Below are 16,307 nucleotides of genomic sequence, written 5' to 3'. Positions count from 1 at the left end.
ATTTATGTTTTACTGTTCTTTATCTGAATTTTAAACTCACTTCAAACTCTGTTTTAAAATTACTGTAATTGTTATCTTATATTCTAGTTAGTTTTGCCTTTCAGTATGATGTTACTAGAGTTCCTGTGTTGTATGTTCATTAGTTTATATGAAAGAAAATTAGCCATTGTTTTGTTTCTACCTTTGACTAATTAAGAAAGCTAGACAGAGCTTGAAATTGTATGTATTGTATTCCATAAAATCTTTAAAATTCCTTGCTAAAACAATTTATACTTTTTAAAGTGTGTTAGCCCCTTATATATTAGCATACCACTTTATTATGACCTCCATCTCACTTCTTGATAAATCTGGATATGTCTACTACTTGGTGTCAGAGAGAATATCAGATGAGTGCCTCTTCAGGCCCATCTAAAAAACTAGGAGCTCTAGTTTTTAATGGTCATTTGTGGGATAGTCAAATACAGCTTGATAATATATCAAAATATGTATTCAGCTCTGGGGCCCCCAACATGAAGAGGACATTGGACCTGTTAGTTTGGGGGAGAGCCACTGAATTGATTAGAGTGCTGGAGCACCTCTGCTATGAAAACAGGCTGATTGTTCAGCCTGGAGAAGAGGAGGCTTTTGGGAGACTTCAGAGCACCTTCCAATACCCTAAAGAGGGCATACAGAAGAGCTAGAGAGGGACTTCGTACAAGGATGTGATAGGACCAGTATCAAGGGCTTCAAACTGGAAGAGGATATGTTTAGGTTCGATATTAGGAAGCAGTTCTTTTCTGTGAGGATGGTGGGACCCTAGAACTGGTTGCCCAGAGAAGCTGTTAATACCCTGTCCCTGTTCAAGGTGGGATGGGATGAGGCTTTGAGTAGCCTGGTCCAGGGAGAGATATCCCAGCCCATGACAGAGGGGTTGGAACTGAATGATCCAAAACTATTCTAATGTTCTATAAAAGTGACATGGAAGAAGAGTGTTGAATTTATTGTTTCTTGTTCCAGGCAGAGTTCAGCCTGTTGAGACACAAGTTTACTGTATGAAAATGATAAGTTGCACACATTCTCTTCTATTTAATTATAGTCTTGTTTATAGACTAGTAATGGATTATTTGGTTACCACAGAAGTATAGGCCGTATTATTACTACAATTCAAAAAATTGAGTTTCCTAGCAAATAAGTGAAACATATCCGAGGAGATCTTCCTTGCATTAAGATAGGGCCTTAGATATCTTTTGGAACAGTGAATAAAAGAGTGCAGATATCACAACTGTTTTGCAATGAATGTTGGGTCTGACTAACTTTAAGTTCAGTACTCACCATGTGATAAAAGCTGAGTACATCTTGGAATCCAAATATGATTAAACACCATAGAAACTTTGTATCCTAAGGACAATCAACAGCTTCTAATTTAGTTGCAGTAGGTGCCAAGTTGTTTCTCCTGTCCGAATCAGATGAATACAAAATTCCCCCTGATCTGAAAGCAAGCATGGTTGTATAATTTGCATTTACATAAAGAAGCAAGACTCTATTTGGTGCATGTTAAATGGGTTGTTGCCACTAAATCTCAAACAGTTTTGCACCTGACAGTCAGGACTAGTGTTAAATACTACATGAGCTGAGTGTCAATGCTGTGTCCTCCTCAGTAGGTTTCAGGTTGGGATAAAGGGGGGAGTTATGATTTGCTTGAGTTAAACATGAGACTGCCACTCTCTGTCCTTCCTATCCCTGACAGAAAGCAGAGCTCCTGTAGTCCCTTTTTACTCCTCAGCACAACTAAGGCGGCGTTTGACAAAGCTCAGGAAAGACAGATTAGCTCTGTGGTAGCTCAGACTGTTGTTCCTTCAGAGGCAGACCTCATTTAGGGCGTTTGTTCCTCTTTGCCTGTCAGAGGTTTTCCCTTTGGTTAGATGCAGTAAAATTTTCAGGTGGTTATGCAGGAGCTATGATCTGTGGAAAAAAAACCTTTGATGTAGAGTATCATCATTATTTTGAGGGGAGTCTTTGTTCATGTGTGTCTGCCTAGGTTTTAAGGGTTTTAAGTATTACAGATAATCTGTAGTTCAGACACTGCTGCTTTCAGCTGTTGATTTCAGCCTTAAAGAACTGCATTGCAGCTCCTTTGCTGTAAGTCAGTGGATTAAAAATTACATGTAAACATAAATATTAGCAGAAAAATCTATTACTGTAGTGTTTGGTGCACACATGAATCAATAGAACTTAGGCTTGTTTAGTTTGCATAACAAATTGCACATTACAGAGCTGTGTGTTGCTGCATCAGTGCACTCCATCCTGGAGTACTGAAAATAAGAGCTCCTGTCTGCTGAAAGGAAGGCAGGAAAGTTAATCAAGCATTGTTTTGAGAAACTGTTCAACTTCCTTAAACATGCAAATGGTATGTACATGTTGTGTCTATACAAAGCCAAATACAGTCAGTACTTTAATAATAGTAGGCTTAAAAGGTTTTCTAATCTGCACCTGGTAGGGTTTGCCTTTGTGGAAAACACTGGATTTTCTACAGGGCTTTACTGGACCTGTCAGAATCTAAGTAATGAATAAAACATGGGATCTTAATTTTGTAGTTCAATTAGACTTATTTACTATTTATTTTTCTGTAGTGTATTTCTCTTCTTTACTGAGATTAATTGGTGATTCTGTTTATAAATAAAATCAGTGAGTTCCTCTATTTGTTATATTTTAACTTAGAAATCTCAGATTATTATTATGCTCTTTGCTTGAAGCATATTCCTTTTCCGGAACAATCAGTATCAAGTCATTGGTTGGAAATTTGGATGTTGTTTTCCCTTTTGTTATAATTGCTGCCAGAGAGGTTTGATGGTCTTTGGTGTCAGACTTGAAAGTAGTAGTGCTAATATATTTGTGAACACTGAAAATGGATGTTGTATTTATTGTTCAGTGAGCCAAAAATACTGAAGTGGTTTTGTTCTCTATGGGCCAAACTGAATGTTTTACAGTATGTAATCTATGTGGCTGATCTTTCCTGAATGGCAATAGAGTATGTGGCTCTGGATAGCAGTTACTTAGCCTTAGTGTTAAAAGCTTTTATCATTGAGGAATTCATCTGACAAATTTCCCCACTGTTGCTTGAGAAACAGAAATGTAAAAAAGCAGCCATTTGTTTAGTTTCTATGTCTAGGGCCAAAACTTTATTTCCTAAAATGTTGAAGCATATTGCAGTATGCATTTCTGAATACCACATTTTATGTGGTATGCGCATTCGACTTATCTGTCTAGTTCAAGTTGTAGATGAGGTCCATCTGTGTGTCCAGATGTGGACACATGTCTTCAAGATATTTTGATTTTTTTTTTCTTTGGAAGGGGGAAATATGGAGAAAAAGCCGCCAAGTTTCACATGGGCCATTTCCTGCTTTAGACTCAGTTGGGACATGAACAACAGACTTGTAACCACCCATTCTTCTTTAACCTTCTGCTGTTGATTGGGGAGTGGTGCTCTTCTGGCTCTTCACCACAAGGTCCATACTTTTACATGCCACCTCTGCCTTTCATGTGAACAGTTGAGCTTCATCAAGCATGGTTATGAATAATAGGTTTTCAGTGTGAAGTGTTGTGCACGATTTGTGGAAGCATCCATGTTTTCATGGGTGTGCATGTCAGCTGTCTCCTAGCAGCGTACGTACATATTCCTCTTATTGCCCATCCTCACCACAGTATGTTAATATTTTGATTGAGACCTGTCACCTGCTGGAGAAGAGGATTTGGCAGGTTGCCAGGAGCCCCCATTTAAAGTATTGCAAATTCATGCATTCATTCCTTCACTGACAGCCCATCCAGAAGTACCTGCTGTCCCAAATGTGTAGTTTTTGTCAATGGGGATTTTCCCATCTGTATGAGAAATTGCGGAAGAGCTGTCTATGCCTGTTTTGGAAAAGGAGATAATATTTCTGTCCACCAATGATATGTGGTGACTTCAGTGATGGATTATGATTGCCACATCGCACTGGGTTTGCAGATATGAGATGAAGGAGAGTAATAATGCTTCCCTTCTCAAAGAACGTTCCTTATTGCCAGTAAAACTGGTCTTCATCCAGCCCTGTAGAATTTCTTGGATTCCTCTTGTCAGGCTCTCTTTTGCCAGGAGCTGAACCTCCTGTAAACATTCTTAAATTGATGGTGGTTGCAATAATTTTAGAGACTCTCACCCATACTGCCTTGCTGCCTGTCACTGTGTGAAGAAATGAGAAGGTAGTAAGAAGAGTAGGGTGGGAGGAGAGGGAAGGAGAAACTTGTTGTGAGAGAATTTGCAAAGTAGTAGTTACAGATCCTGTAAGCTCTTCTAAAGAGAGGGTTGGTTCTACTGTAGTGCTTTACCATGTTGACAGCTGTGTTATAATTGACTCTTCTGTTGTTGTTGCAATTATGGCAAATACTGTAGAGTGTGTCTCTGGTCGTAATGACATGCTTTGGAAGTTTGAGGAGTGGCAGTACTGTGTGTTGTTCTCCAGCCTGCACCATTGACAATGCAGCATCCAGTGCTAACCAACGCTTTTTTTTGTTTCTAGTTAATACTTTATCAAATATTTTGCCCAGAGTGAGAGGCAACATGTATATTATTATAACATATTTTTAAAGAAGCATTTTGCTTTTTGCTTCTGTTTAAAACACTCAGGGAAACATTTTTGAAAACAAAGTTCAAAAGAGCAGGAAATATTTTTTTTTTCTTTTGAATTCTCTAAAATATCTGTGCCAAGTGGATAACATCAGCTTTGCAGGATATAAAAATCAAAGTGAAATTTTAAGGCAAATCTGTTAATCTCTCTAATCATATTTAATTTCTCTTGGGATGACAGTTTTAGCCTTGCAGATACACTGTTATGTCTTCCTCATTAACTAGGTGAGCTATTAATGCAGTGTTTGCTATGGAATTCAGCACTTTTGACAGGAACTCACAACAATTCCTGATAAACACGAACATATGAGGCAAACACATTAACTTACTGTTATGAAAGCAAGATGGTCTAATGCATTATTATAGATATTGATTCTCATATGAACTTCTTATTTTGTACGGTTGAAAGCACATAGCATGTTAATAGGATTTCATGTGTCATTAGTAAATTCCAGTACCCCAAAAACATTTCATTTCAAAAGATTTACTTTTCAAGTCAAAGTGCAGAAAACCCCATTTCAGAATATACTGCCTTTGGTTTGCAGAATTGATCTTTTAAAAACTTGTGGTTTAATAGTAAAGCAGTGACATTTGTGAATTGCTGCCATTTAAGACATTTTATGATGGCTGCATTTTGCAATGGCGCTGCAACAGGGAGAGGGGATAATAGGTTTCAGAGACAAGCTGGCAAGTGTGCTAGGGAAAGATCAGGCAAACTACTACTGAGCTACATATAGTTTTGAGATAAGTTGAGATGGTAGAATAACTGCTGGTTTGTGTGAGGGGTTATTGACTTAAATGATTAAGAGGATTTTTGGTTGTGTTGTTTTATATCCTTGCTGTAGGGCAGACCTTTTTGTGGAGATCTCTATAGTTCTTGTGGGCCTACTAAGTCCAGGACAAATTTGCTGTGTAGCATATTGCTTTCGAGTATTTGGAAAATAAAAATAATGCATCGTGAGAGTCCTAAATTGTTGAAAAGGCTGGGGGGAAGGCTCAGATTTTGTATGCTGTTTTTCTTTCATTATATTATCACTCTCTTCATTATTAGGTAAATGAGGTTTATTAGATAAATGGGGTCCCATTGAGTTAGAGGGATATGCATGTCTCAGAAAATGTAGACTATGCAGTGAAAGTGCACTGCCTCTCTACACAGATCATTGCATAAAAGTGGTGTGTACATAATGAAATGCTGAAGTGAAATCTTTGTGTGTCCTTGACTTTTCTCCTTGTGAGAATTTTCATACCCAGGTGTAGTTTTTACCCATTTTTCTTGTTTTGTCATAAAACAGTTTTGTAGAGACAGCCTATCAGTGCAACTTTTGAATTGGGCAGTGTAGTCTCTGGTTCTTCTGATGTAGCTGAATTGTGCTTGTTCGGAGACCTGCAGACTGTCGTGTGATTTGTAGTTCATAACTTTGTTCATTTAAAATAATGATTCAGTCCTCATAGTCCTGGAGCTAAAAATCCCATGTGCATGTTACATATTACCATATTCCAAGTATTCAGAGAAGTCTTTGGAGAAATACAAGAAAATATTCTCAATTGTTTGCAGCTGAACGGTGTCATTACAAATCTGTTGTTAATGCGTGGGTCACATTTTTCTGGGAGATACTTCCACTGCTTTTATTGAGTTTCCTGCAGAAGTGATGAGAAAGGGCTGTTGAAGTGTTTTGCCATCTTTCTTGATGGAACACTATTTTTTGCCCCGTGGGACTAGATTGTAAATGTAGGCTTGTGGAGTTTCTGGTTTGGTTTATTTTAAGTTTTGTTTGTCTATTTGCTGTTTACATGTAGCAAAGCATTTCCAGTGTATTCTCTATTGTGATAGTTAAAATCAGTAGTGTGCAGGCTGGACATGTTTAAATGTTTAGTGTATCTTAAGTTTAGAAGAAAGTTTTGTTGTTTGCATTTTTTTTTCCCTGTGGAAGTGCTAACAAGCACAGAGCTCTTTTCATAGCCAAACTGAGAAAATTTTTTGGAACAAAAACTTTGAAGAAAATTATTAATAGTCTTGGAACAAATGAAATAGCAATCTTCTTTTTTTTCTTCAAAGTAAACATTCCATAGTTCAAATTGTAACCTTTTATTGCTGAGTGTGAATATATATATATACACAATATATAGCCAATATGTGCCATTACTGAATCTGAACTATAGAAGTTTTATTTTTAATCATGCTAACAACAATACTCAATTTATGTTCTTTGCTAAGTTTACTTTTTCTATGCATTTCTGTGAAGATGCTTAGCTAAAGAGCAATCCTTTAAGAATTGTTTCTTCATACACTTAATCCCTTGTGTATTTTGCATTGCTGCGGTATATATGCTAATAAACTGATTTCTGTATTTACCAATTGCCAGTGGGATTTCAGAGATATAAAAATCCTTTGTTGTTTTTGTTCTTTATAGGTTGCAAACAATCTTTTCAAAATTTGATGAAATAAGAAACTCTGACAATATGATTTTAAGTAACGTCAGTGGTGAGTATGAAAGTCCGTGTGTTTATAGTCAGCTCTAGATTAATGCAATATAAGTATTTAAATACTATCGTTATCAGTCTGAGATGGATGAATAGCAACATGTAAATGCTAAGAAAATGAGACACATGGTGAAACAAGCTTGTACACTTCAGTGGAACTATTTGCTGGATTGTGGTCAGAATACAATTGGAAAAGGTGTTGAAACTGCACGGAATCAAGCAGTGAACATTTAACGAGTTACAGATGTGCTCAGCAGAGGATAGAAGAATGTTGCAAAGTGATCGTGTACATGAAAAAAGATCAGATGAACCTTTACCCTTAGTATGATTCTATGAGAAAAATTTACTTTGGTGATGGATGTGTTTAATACTTTATCTGTTAAAATGATGCTTCATGGTTATAATACATGGAGTTTTAAATTGCAGAAATAGGAGACTGCAGCATTCAAAGACAACTTAATTGTTGAATTTAAGACTTCATTGAGCTTGAGGTCCTTATTTTGGTGTATTTCAAGAAAAGACAACCAGTTATACAGAAAATCCCTGTTGCTTCTTACTGCTTTTTTGCTACAGTATTTTTTAGTATGAAAATTTAATTTAAAACTGTAAATTATGAAAAAAGTGTTACATAACAGCAAAACAAAGGAGGTGCTGTGGCAGTGGCTTTAGCATAGTCAGTTTTGGAAGTGTCATTGTCTTCTGCAAGGAATCAGTAGATCTTGTTTCATTGGGAAGAGTTTCCAAGTGTTAATTGGTCTGTCAAAGTAACTATGTTGATTATGGTCTGCTGTATCTAAAAAGTATAACTGTTCAAGGATAGAAATATTTTGAGGAATGCATATAATTCTTTAGTGTCTTCAAAGATACCTTTTTCATTTAAAATTTTCTCACCCTTTTCTTGTTAGTGTGAAAACAGAAGTGACTGTAGGTTCAAAGGAAAGTGTTTTTGTAACCTTTTCTTTGACATAGCAAGAGTTTTTATGCTGCATTTTGCTTTGAAGTAAAACATTGCTGTTCTTGAACACTTAAAACTTGATTTGTAAAAATTTCTATTAAAAAAAAAAAACCCACAGCATTCTAATTTGGGGAGGAATGTTTTACATAAAAATGTAAACGTTTATTTTCTGTTAGATTGCAAATGTACTCTTTATGAAAGGGTAAACCATAATCTTTTGCATTTAACATTAATACAGCTGTGTAGGTTTCATGTGTTTGAGAGATTCAGAGATGCATTTTACGTGTGTATTTTTTCTGTTGGTAGTTCTTAGGAGAACAGAGAAAGTCACAAAGGGGAATATAAGCATTGAAATAATTTAAATATATGAAAATATATATACCATATTGCTGGACTTGTTAACATAGTACTTGTGTCCTTTTTGTCTCCATTTAAGAGAGTTAAGAAAGTTTATTTTGAAGCTATTTTTATCTCATGTGCAAAACACAGATACTAATGCTGAGCTATAACAGTATAAACTATGTATTTTTCTATGCAAAAGTTACTGTGATTCTGTTTTGGTACCATAAATGACAGAATCCCCCTTAATATGTTGGTTTCAGTAGTTTGGCTTGAACCTAGTTCATCTGTTGCTTCCATCTAGGCAGTTTTTCAATGTTACTGAAAAGTTATTCTTCCATTGTTAGTGCTTTATCTTGGCTTTGTGCTTCATTATTCTCTGAAGGACAATTTGTATTTACTGCTTGCATGTGTAGATTTAAAGTCACTGTTGAATTTCTGTAGCCTTGGTTCCAACTTTTCTTTCAGGAGCTTTATCAAACGTCTCAGGATAAAGGCAAAATTTTAGTGGCTAAATACATCTGTAACAGTGTTGAGGTTTTTGGGTTTTTTTGTGCTTTGTATATTTTGTAGTAGGGTTTGGGATGGTAGTGAGGAGGAATAGGGTTGTCTTTCCCAAGGGGGGGGGGGGGGGGGGGGGGGGAGGGGGAAGGAAGAGTGGAAAGCACAAAAACACTTCAACTGGCTTTAATATCATTAAACTCCATAGTGAGCTTTCTTAACTGCAAAAAGAATGGCTTTTTGCTAGGTGGAGTTACTGTCCCAAGTAGGGTGACTGTTACTGATGGGGCTCCTGTTCAGTGTGTGATGGATAGGGAGGAACTTGTTAATACAACCTCGGAAGATGTAATTTTCTTCATAGTCCTGAGTTGCTCTTCTCTTGTAGTGAATATTTGGTATGTTGACCTAGTTTCTGAGAATCCAGAGATGTGACTTAGGATTCTCTCATCAAATAATACTAACGTCAGTTGTTCAGTCTTTTTATCTTATGTACTTAGGAAGAAAAAAGGAATAAAGAGTCAAAGCTTGCAGCTTTAAACAACCTGAACACAAAAATGTTTTCCATACTATATTGATACAAATACAAATACATGCTTTAAAAAATGTTTGTACTAACATGATCTAAGACTGGAGAGTTTTAAAAAACATCATGTTGGTATGCTGAGGTGTGTGGTAGAAATACAGGGAGGATAGGAAAAGGTCTCCTTCCTGCCATCTTAGCACACTGGTAAATTTAATATCCTATCTTTTCAGTGTGCTAGAGGGGATCTAGTGAGAGTAGCCCCTTTAGTCTTATGTTACCTCTTTCCTTTATTGAAGTGGTCTGTGATGGAATGGTAAAGAGGAGGGGGAGAACAAGTTACCATTAGTGTCTGACAGATCCTCTTGGAGGGTAGACGAGGTGGAAGGCACATTCAAACACTTCAGGATGGAATAATTTGGGTGGGATGTAATCAGGAGTTTCAAAAGCCAACATATGAGGAGGTGCCATGTCTAACAAGGGAACTGGGTAGGAATCTTAGTGCTTTTGCTTGATGAGAATGGCTTACAGCCTTAAATAATATCCCACTGCTAGCTTGCCTCTCCAGCTGACCCTTGGTTTTTTCTTTTTTACTCTAAGATGTGTATAGTAAAATCAGGGATAATTTCTTTAATGTGAATTATGTGAATGAATGAGCTTCTATGCAAACCTTGGGATTTGTTTATAGTCATAATGATGCGTATTCAAAGAATCATATCAGGATGTTTGCCTGTTAAGCAATATCTTCTTCTAGTTTTGCTCTTTCACTCCACCAGAACTATATGTAGCTTTACAAACTAGAGAAGATTCTTTAAAGCATCCCCCCTTCCCTCCCGAGTGTTCATTTCTATGGAAACAGAACTAGCAGCCAATCTCAGCACTACAAAAGCCCTTGTTTCTGCTGCCTGAGATTTGTAAATACTGTTTTCTTTAAGAGAATTCAAGCAGATTCCTATATCGGATAGTAGTGTCATTATTGAGACGGGGAATTAAAACGAAAGTAGGGAAACTATTAATATTGAGCTCCTTGCTGCACTCAGCAGAATGATTGGGCTGAAGATAAATCGTACATCTCTATTCATCTTGTGCACTTTTTCCATTTTAATATTTAATGGCTCAAAGGACTGGCTTTACAAACACAAAATATGACAAGTAAGATATGCGATGTTAGTATTATGGTGTAGGGGAGTTGTGTTATGAGTGATAAAGATGCAGCTGAAATACATGTTCTCCTGGAAAAAAAAGGGGCAAATAAAAATCCATAGCACTAGTGTGTATCTGTTTTTCCACATTACACGGTTGTTTTTTATTTCCCTTTGCTGTTTTCTATTTGGAAATATAGTTACTATGGAGACAGTGACGACATACTCTTAATAGAGCTCACCAGTGCGGCACAACATGAATATATATCATTTGGGAATAGTGGTGATAGCTACCATGATTATTTTATAGAGGTTTTGAGCCGCATGTATTCCTTTGGCATGCTCAATGCAAGTGGTCAAAATGTATCCACATTATTTTCAATTTCAGCTGCTCTTCCTGATGGCTTATCATTTTAAATAGGAAAATTAACTGGCCAACGACGTGTACTGGTCAGTTCGAGCCCATTTGGAAATAAATGGGCCTCATCACGCTGATGTTTCCACTGGTTTTAAGGAATTTGACAGAATTTTTGTATTATTAGTACAGGAAACTGTGGCTCCTTGTAAATGCGTGGTTCTCATGCTCTGTGCAACAGCATATGTTGCAGTCTGCCCGAATTTTAAACTTTTTTTTATTGGCAAAGCTAAATAAATTGGTCGTACTTACTTGCTACTCTCTTTTATTTTGATCACTGTTGGATTGCACTCTCTATCAGCATGTCACCCGAAAGGTACATTCGGATACCAACTGTGATCAGCAGCTCAGGCTCTGGGCGGGCTGTCATTGATGCTGCCCAGCGTGTGTTGCACGCATGTTTTGGAAGCAGTTTCTCTTTCAAAGTTGCGGGGGGGTTTCCAAACAAATCTTCCGAAAACTCAGAGGCAGCAGCTTTCTTCCACGGAGCCATTTCCTACTTCCTGTGTCTTTATTGTTTTGTTTCGTTTCGCTGTATGCTACGTTGTGGTTGTCTGTGTTCCGCAGAGCGCTCGTCCTTAACCCGGGCTCCTTCTCTCCCTCCATTTTCGGGCGGCGGTGTGGGCTGGCCGGGCGGGGGCGGAGCGCAGCGCCGGGGCCGGGCGGGCGCGGAGCTCCCCGGCGAGGCGGGACTGCTATTTTGAAGCGAGGCGGCGGCCGCAGCGGCGGGGATCCGGCGGGGATCCGGCGGGGATCCGTCCGGGATCCGTCCGGGAGCCGCCGCGTCCGCCCTGCCGCGGCAGCGCCGGGCATGATGGCTGTGGGGGACGGTGAGTGGGGACCGCCGTGCCGTGGGACCCGCGCAGGGCCGCTCGGCAGCCCGGGCAGGGTGGTGCGGCACGCTGGCATCTTGGGCTGGCGGGCTTGGCTTCCGCCCGAGCCGGGCTGCGAGATGGATGCTGCGTGCAGCAGCCGGAGGGGTACGGGGCACCGAGCGTGGCAGCTGCTGCCCTTCTTGGAGTTCTAACCGTGCCCGGGTTTCTAGGATCTCAATTATTTACTGCTCTGATGGATTCCGCTGTGCATTTTAACGTTGGCGTTGTGTTTACCCCTCTCGCCTCGGTGTTACTTGCGTTGGCCACCTCTGCAAGATAAGGCAGAATTTACTATATTGCTTTGTAAACACGCGGATGTTACCCTGCCCTGTTGTGTGAAGAAATTCATACTTTTTCGGCATAGCCATAAAAGAAGAGCCTTGCTGCTAGAGCTGAGGATGTATATTTAATAAAGACATGGGATTGTTACTACGTTTCCTTCACTGCACAGCGTATTGTTACACAAACCAATGGAAAGTAGGTCAGTAAAGCGATACAGACTATATGGTTGTGTTTTGGTTAAAAACTAGACGTATATTTTATCTTTATGGCACCACTTGGGTTTGCGTGTCAACCAGGTTCTCTGAGCTTAATACCTTGATGACTTTCTATGTATGCATTATTATTTTTAGAGAGGCTTTATGCACATTCATTGGACTTGAAGCAAGTTTAGGGATGAAGTAGGATGGCTGTGCTTTTTTATAAGTGACTACATAAGCAGGTTTGCATAAATAAGATGGCATATAAAGATCACAGATTAAGATTAAACCTTTTATCTGAATTTGCTGAAACAGTAGTTTTAAGAGTCCTGAGAGAGATCCTTTATTGAGGCAACCTGAAATGTGTTTTTCATTTAATTCTTTCATATGTCAGAGATTGAAAGAGATAATGAGTGTGACCAGAGCAGTGAAATTATGTCTGGACTGTACAGTCTAAAAAAAAATATGGGCAGTTATGTTTGTATTTTATTAGTCATTTGCAAGGTGCAAGGGAAGTCATGATCTTTGTAGAACTGAATATGTACCAAGCTCACTCTTGCTGAGATTTTTTTTTTTTGGAAAATGTTTTTCTTAATCTTTGTTTCCTTCCTGTGAAGCAATACAGTTCTCCCTGGTGTAAACATGAATTGTGGTAACTTGCAGATTAAGAATACAAGTTGTAGCATGTTAAGAAATAACTGCATTCTCTAGGTAAAGCTGTAGGATTTTTGTCCTTCTGTAATGGTTGAGGTTTATAAAGTGAGGGTGGTTGTGGAGCTCTCTTCTGTATAAATTTAATTCGTCATTAACAAAGGCACTAAGAACCAAGTACTGTTCAGGCAGTCAGCTGACATTCTGTGTAGGAGCTTTGAGCAATAATGCCAGATACAATTAACAGTGTGTAGGATGATTATGTAGCTGTTGGTCTGTCTTAAAACTACTGCTTACCACATTTACAAGGAATTCAGTCTTCTGATGTTGTGTTATGAAACTGCAAGGGAAAATAAAACCTTAGTTACTGTTAATAAAAGTTCTTAATCTTTTTTCTAAATTTAACAATGGTTTGGATGTTGTCTTTTGTTTTGCAAATATTCTGTATATCCTCCTAACATATGCAGCATAGAAGAAAATGTTTTAAAGTTAGTGATTCTGCAGCCTTTGAGAAATGTTTTTTCTCAGCAAAATGTCACTTTGTTGTGGCCAGTATGTATGCTTAACTTACTATTTGTGAGACTAGGCTGAAGGCGTTGTGCAGATACTCCATAGAGCAGATTTTTTTACTTGTCTTATTTGGCTTGCTCACTTAATTGGCCTGGATGTGTTACAGAATTGCAGAGTGTGTTTGGAAATGCTTTTTAGAAGTGATAATGCTAATTTTATCTTGAATGCAAAACATTGGCTTATTGGAGCTTTCTGGATTTTTTTTTTCATTTTTCTTGAGCACAAGCAGAAATGTAAATAAAATGTGATGCTTAGCAGTTGAATCTTAATCTGATTTCTCAAGTGAAGATTAAAGGGAAGAACCAGGATTTTCTGTTTGCCCCCATGTTAACTGTCTCAAGCTCTCCAAGCTACTGTTGGAAGAATGTGGAGGGGGAAAAAACAATCCTGTGCTTGTGGCCCAGCAAACAAATGGACCGTAACTTCTGCTGTAGTGAATGCATGCCAGTGGGAAAGCATGCACTGCCTCAACCTTAAAGGCATTTCACATACTTGTGTGAATGGAGGTCTGTGATTGCCCTGCAAGTTGTGGAGGCTGCTGAGGAAAAGCAGCCAGGAAGGGTTCCTCGCTCTGGTTTCCTTGTTCCTCGGGGAGGATAATGCATCTCTGCCATTATCCGTTGGTAACCAGATTAGGCTGTTGAGGAGGTGACAAACAGAATTGCGGTGTGCACATCGTGTTGCACATTCTCTCCAGGGTTTGTAATTCATCAGCTTCCACTGGTGTTTCCTTACCTTTCCTTACTTTAAGATAGTCTATGCTATGTTACTCTGTGATTTCGTAGGTAAAGGACTGCCTTGATCCCAGTTGAACAAGGTAATTAGGTTAAGGACAAAATTATCTGCCTAAAACTACAAATGGCCTTATGGGGAAGATCAGACATAGGTTTTCTTAAGATGTACTAAACATATTGCAGTACCAGGCATAAGGTATTTGAGGGCTATCTAAAAGCATATAATCAGCTTTGTAAGAGGACATATTTGGTCCCCATGTTTTGTTGCACTAGTATATGCTAAGTATGCTGTTTTGTATCATATAATGAATAAGCACTTCTTTATTTATTAGTGTATTTTCATGTAAATGGCATACGGTGTAATGATGTTTCATGACTTTAAGCACTTTTCAGATTTTAGATGATAAAGCATATGTGACTGGTTTATGAATAGAAATTACCCTTCTATCTTACTGCATATGCATATCAAATTCTGTGTTTTGTCTTCTTTCAAAATACTTGATTAATGTATGCATGGTCCTAAAGCATGAGAACAATTATCTTCCATTCCCTGATGTTCTTCTGAGGGAAGGCTGTCTTCCTAAGTCTTTAATCTGATTAGCTAGTTTCTGTCAAATGTGGGTGCTGTACAGCTTTAATATTTTACTTTTGACTGAGAAAGAGATTGGATATATTAACGGTACAGAAACTACAATGATGTTTGAGACATTAGGTTGATTTAAAGTATATATATTATCTTAGTGCATGTGGATTTCTGAGGTTTATTTCTGATTTTTCTTACCCTGTGGTAGGAGACTCCTTAAACTAACAGAGTCCTGTGAATGATGATGATAAAGCAGTTGCTACACTGGCCTAGAAATTGGTCAGGCTGTAACTGTGGTGCTTTGTACCATTCAGAGCTGTCTCCTGGGCGTGGGAATGGAAAGAGTGGCAGAAGTTTTTTTTTGTGCGGGATAGAAGCATATCACTTGTTCCCTTTTCTGTTCTTCTTTGGGCCTGTGCTTTCTTTAACACACTGACTGCACCTGCACTGGCTCCTTTTACTGTAGTTGCTCCCCACCACTCCTGTTATTAGCAGTTTGTGGACACACTGGTTTGGGACATGGCTGTGCCTGAGAGAGCAAGGACAGATACTGTGAGCTGGAATGTAACTCCTGTTCCGAACCAAACCAGTGCAAAGCTACTTTTCACAGTAAGGTCATATGGTACTCCCAGTGATTAAAGTAGATTCTGAGTTGTGTTTTGTCTGTAGAGTGCAAGTACTGTTGCTAATAGCAGTAAAGGAACAGTGGGAAATTGAAGCAGCTGAGTGGGAGAGGGAGGGAATGTGTAAACAAGCCAAGGGCTATATGAAAAGATACTACTGAGAGAACAGATGAATACAGCAAGGTTCAAGACTGATGTGAATAGGAAAAATAATTCAAGGAAGAATTTAAGGTGCAACTCAGGGCATTTTTAATTTAAAAAACAGAGCTGCAAACGTATGGCAGTTGTTTTCTCAAAACCAGCATAGTTTCTAGAATGATAAGTGCACCTGAATTTTTTATATGTTCTAGGATTATAACTACAAGTTTTGTCTTCCTGTTTCTAAATGACATTTTCAAAATGTCAAGGAATTTTGTGGGGGGTGGTGGTTGTTGTTGTTTTCATTAAACATGAAATATGAGTTCCCTGAAAAGATTTCCAGACATGTTTAATCTGTCATCTAAAAGTGTTGGTTGTCTGGAGTGCTGGAGTCTGTTTTTATTAGATTTAAGAACAAGTTACATAATAAAAAAAAATCTTTTTGTGTTTTCTGTTCTATCTGCATATTTTTGATTATTCCAGACTACTGGTAATGTTGCACTTTTTTGGTTGTTTGGTAGGGGCTTGTTATTCTTACTATTTTTTAAGCTACATTTTGGGAAAAAAAACCCAAACAAACAAAAAAAAAGCTCAATTTGAATTGTGAACAGCCACAGGAGAGATCTAATGCCTACTAAGGGTTTCCTTTGATAGATGTTGCA

The 16,307-nt window shown here is 38.2% G+C and overlaps 1 protein-coding gene across 22 annotated transcripts in view; it reads left to right on the top strand.

The window, feature by feature from the left end:
- Positions 1-16,307, top strand: part of CLASP2 (cytoplasmic linker associated protein 2) — a 140,706-nt gene that overhangs the window by 29,525 nt on the left and 94,874 nt on the right. For 21 of the 22 annotated variants that reach the window (XM_077786454.1, XM_077786455.1, XM_031503912.2 and 18 more), the window contains one exon: positions 7,051-7,121. In XM_077786454.1, coding sequence (XP_077642580.1) covers positions 7,051-7,121 — 71 coding nt within the window. Of the gene's footprint in view, positions 1-7,050; positions 7,122-11,640; positions 11,823-16,307 lie in introns of those variants that run through there. The other variant, XM_077786479.1, reaches the window with a different exon arrangement.

The sequence above is a fragment of the Lonchura striata genome, chromosome 1 (genome assembly GCF_046129695.1).
Source record: "Lonchura striata isolate bLonStr1 chromosome 1, bLonStr1.mat, whole genome shotgun sequence".
Classification (NCBI taxonomy): Eukaryota; Metazoa; Chordata; class Aves; order Passeriformes; family Estrildidae; genus Lonchura; species Lonchura striata.
The sequence above is the reverse complement of the archived record's forward strand: the minus strand, read 5'-3'. Positions and strand labels throughout refer to the sequence as shown.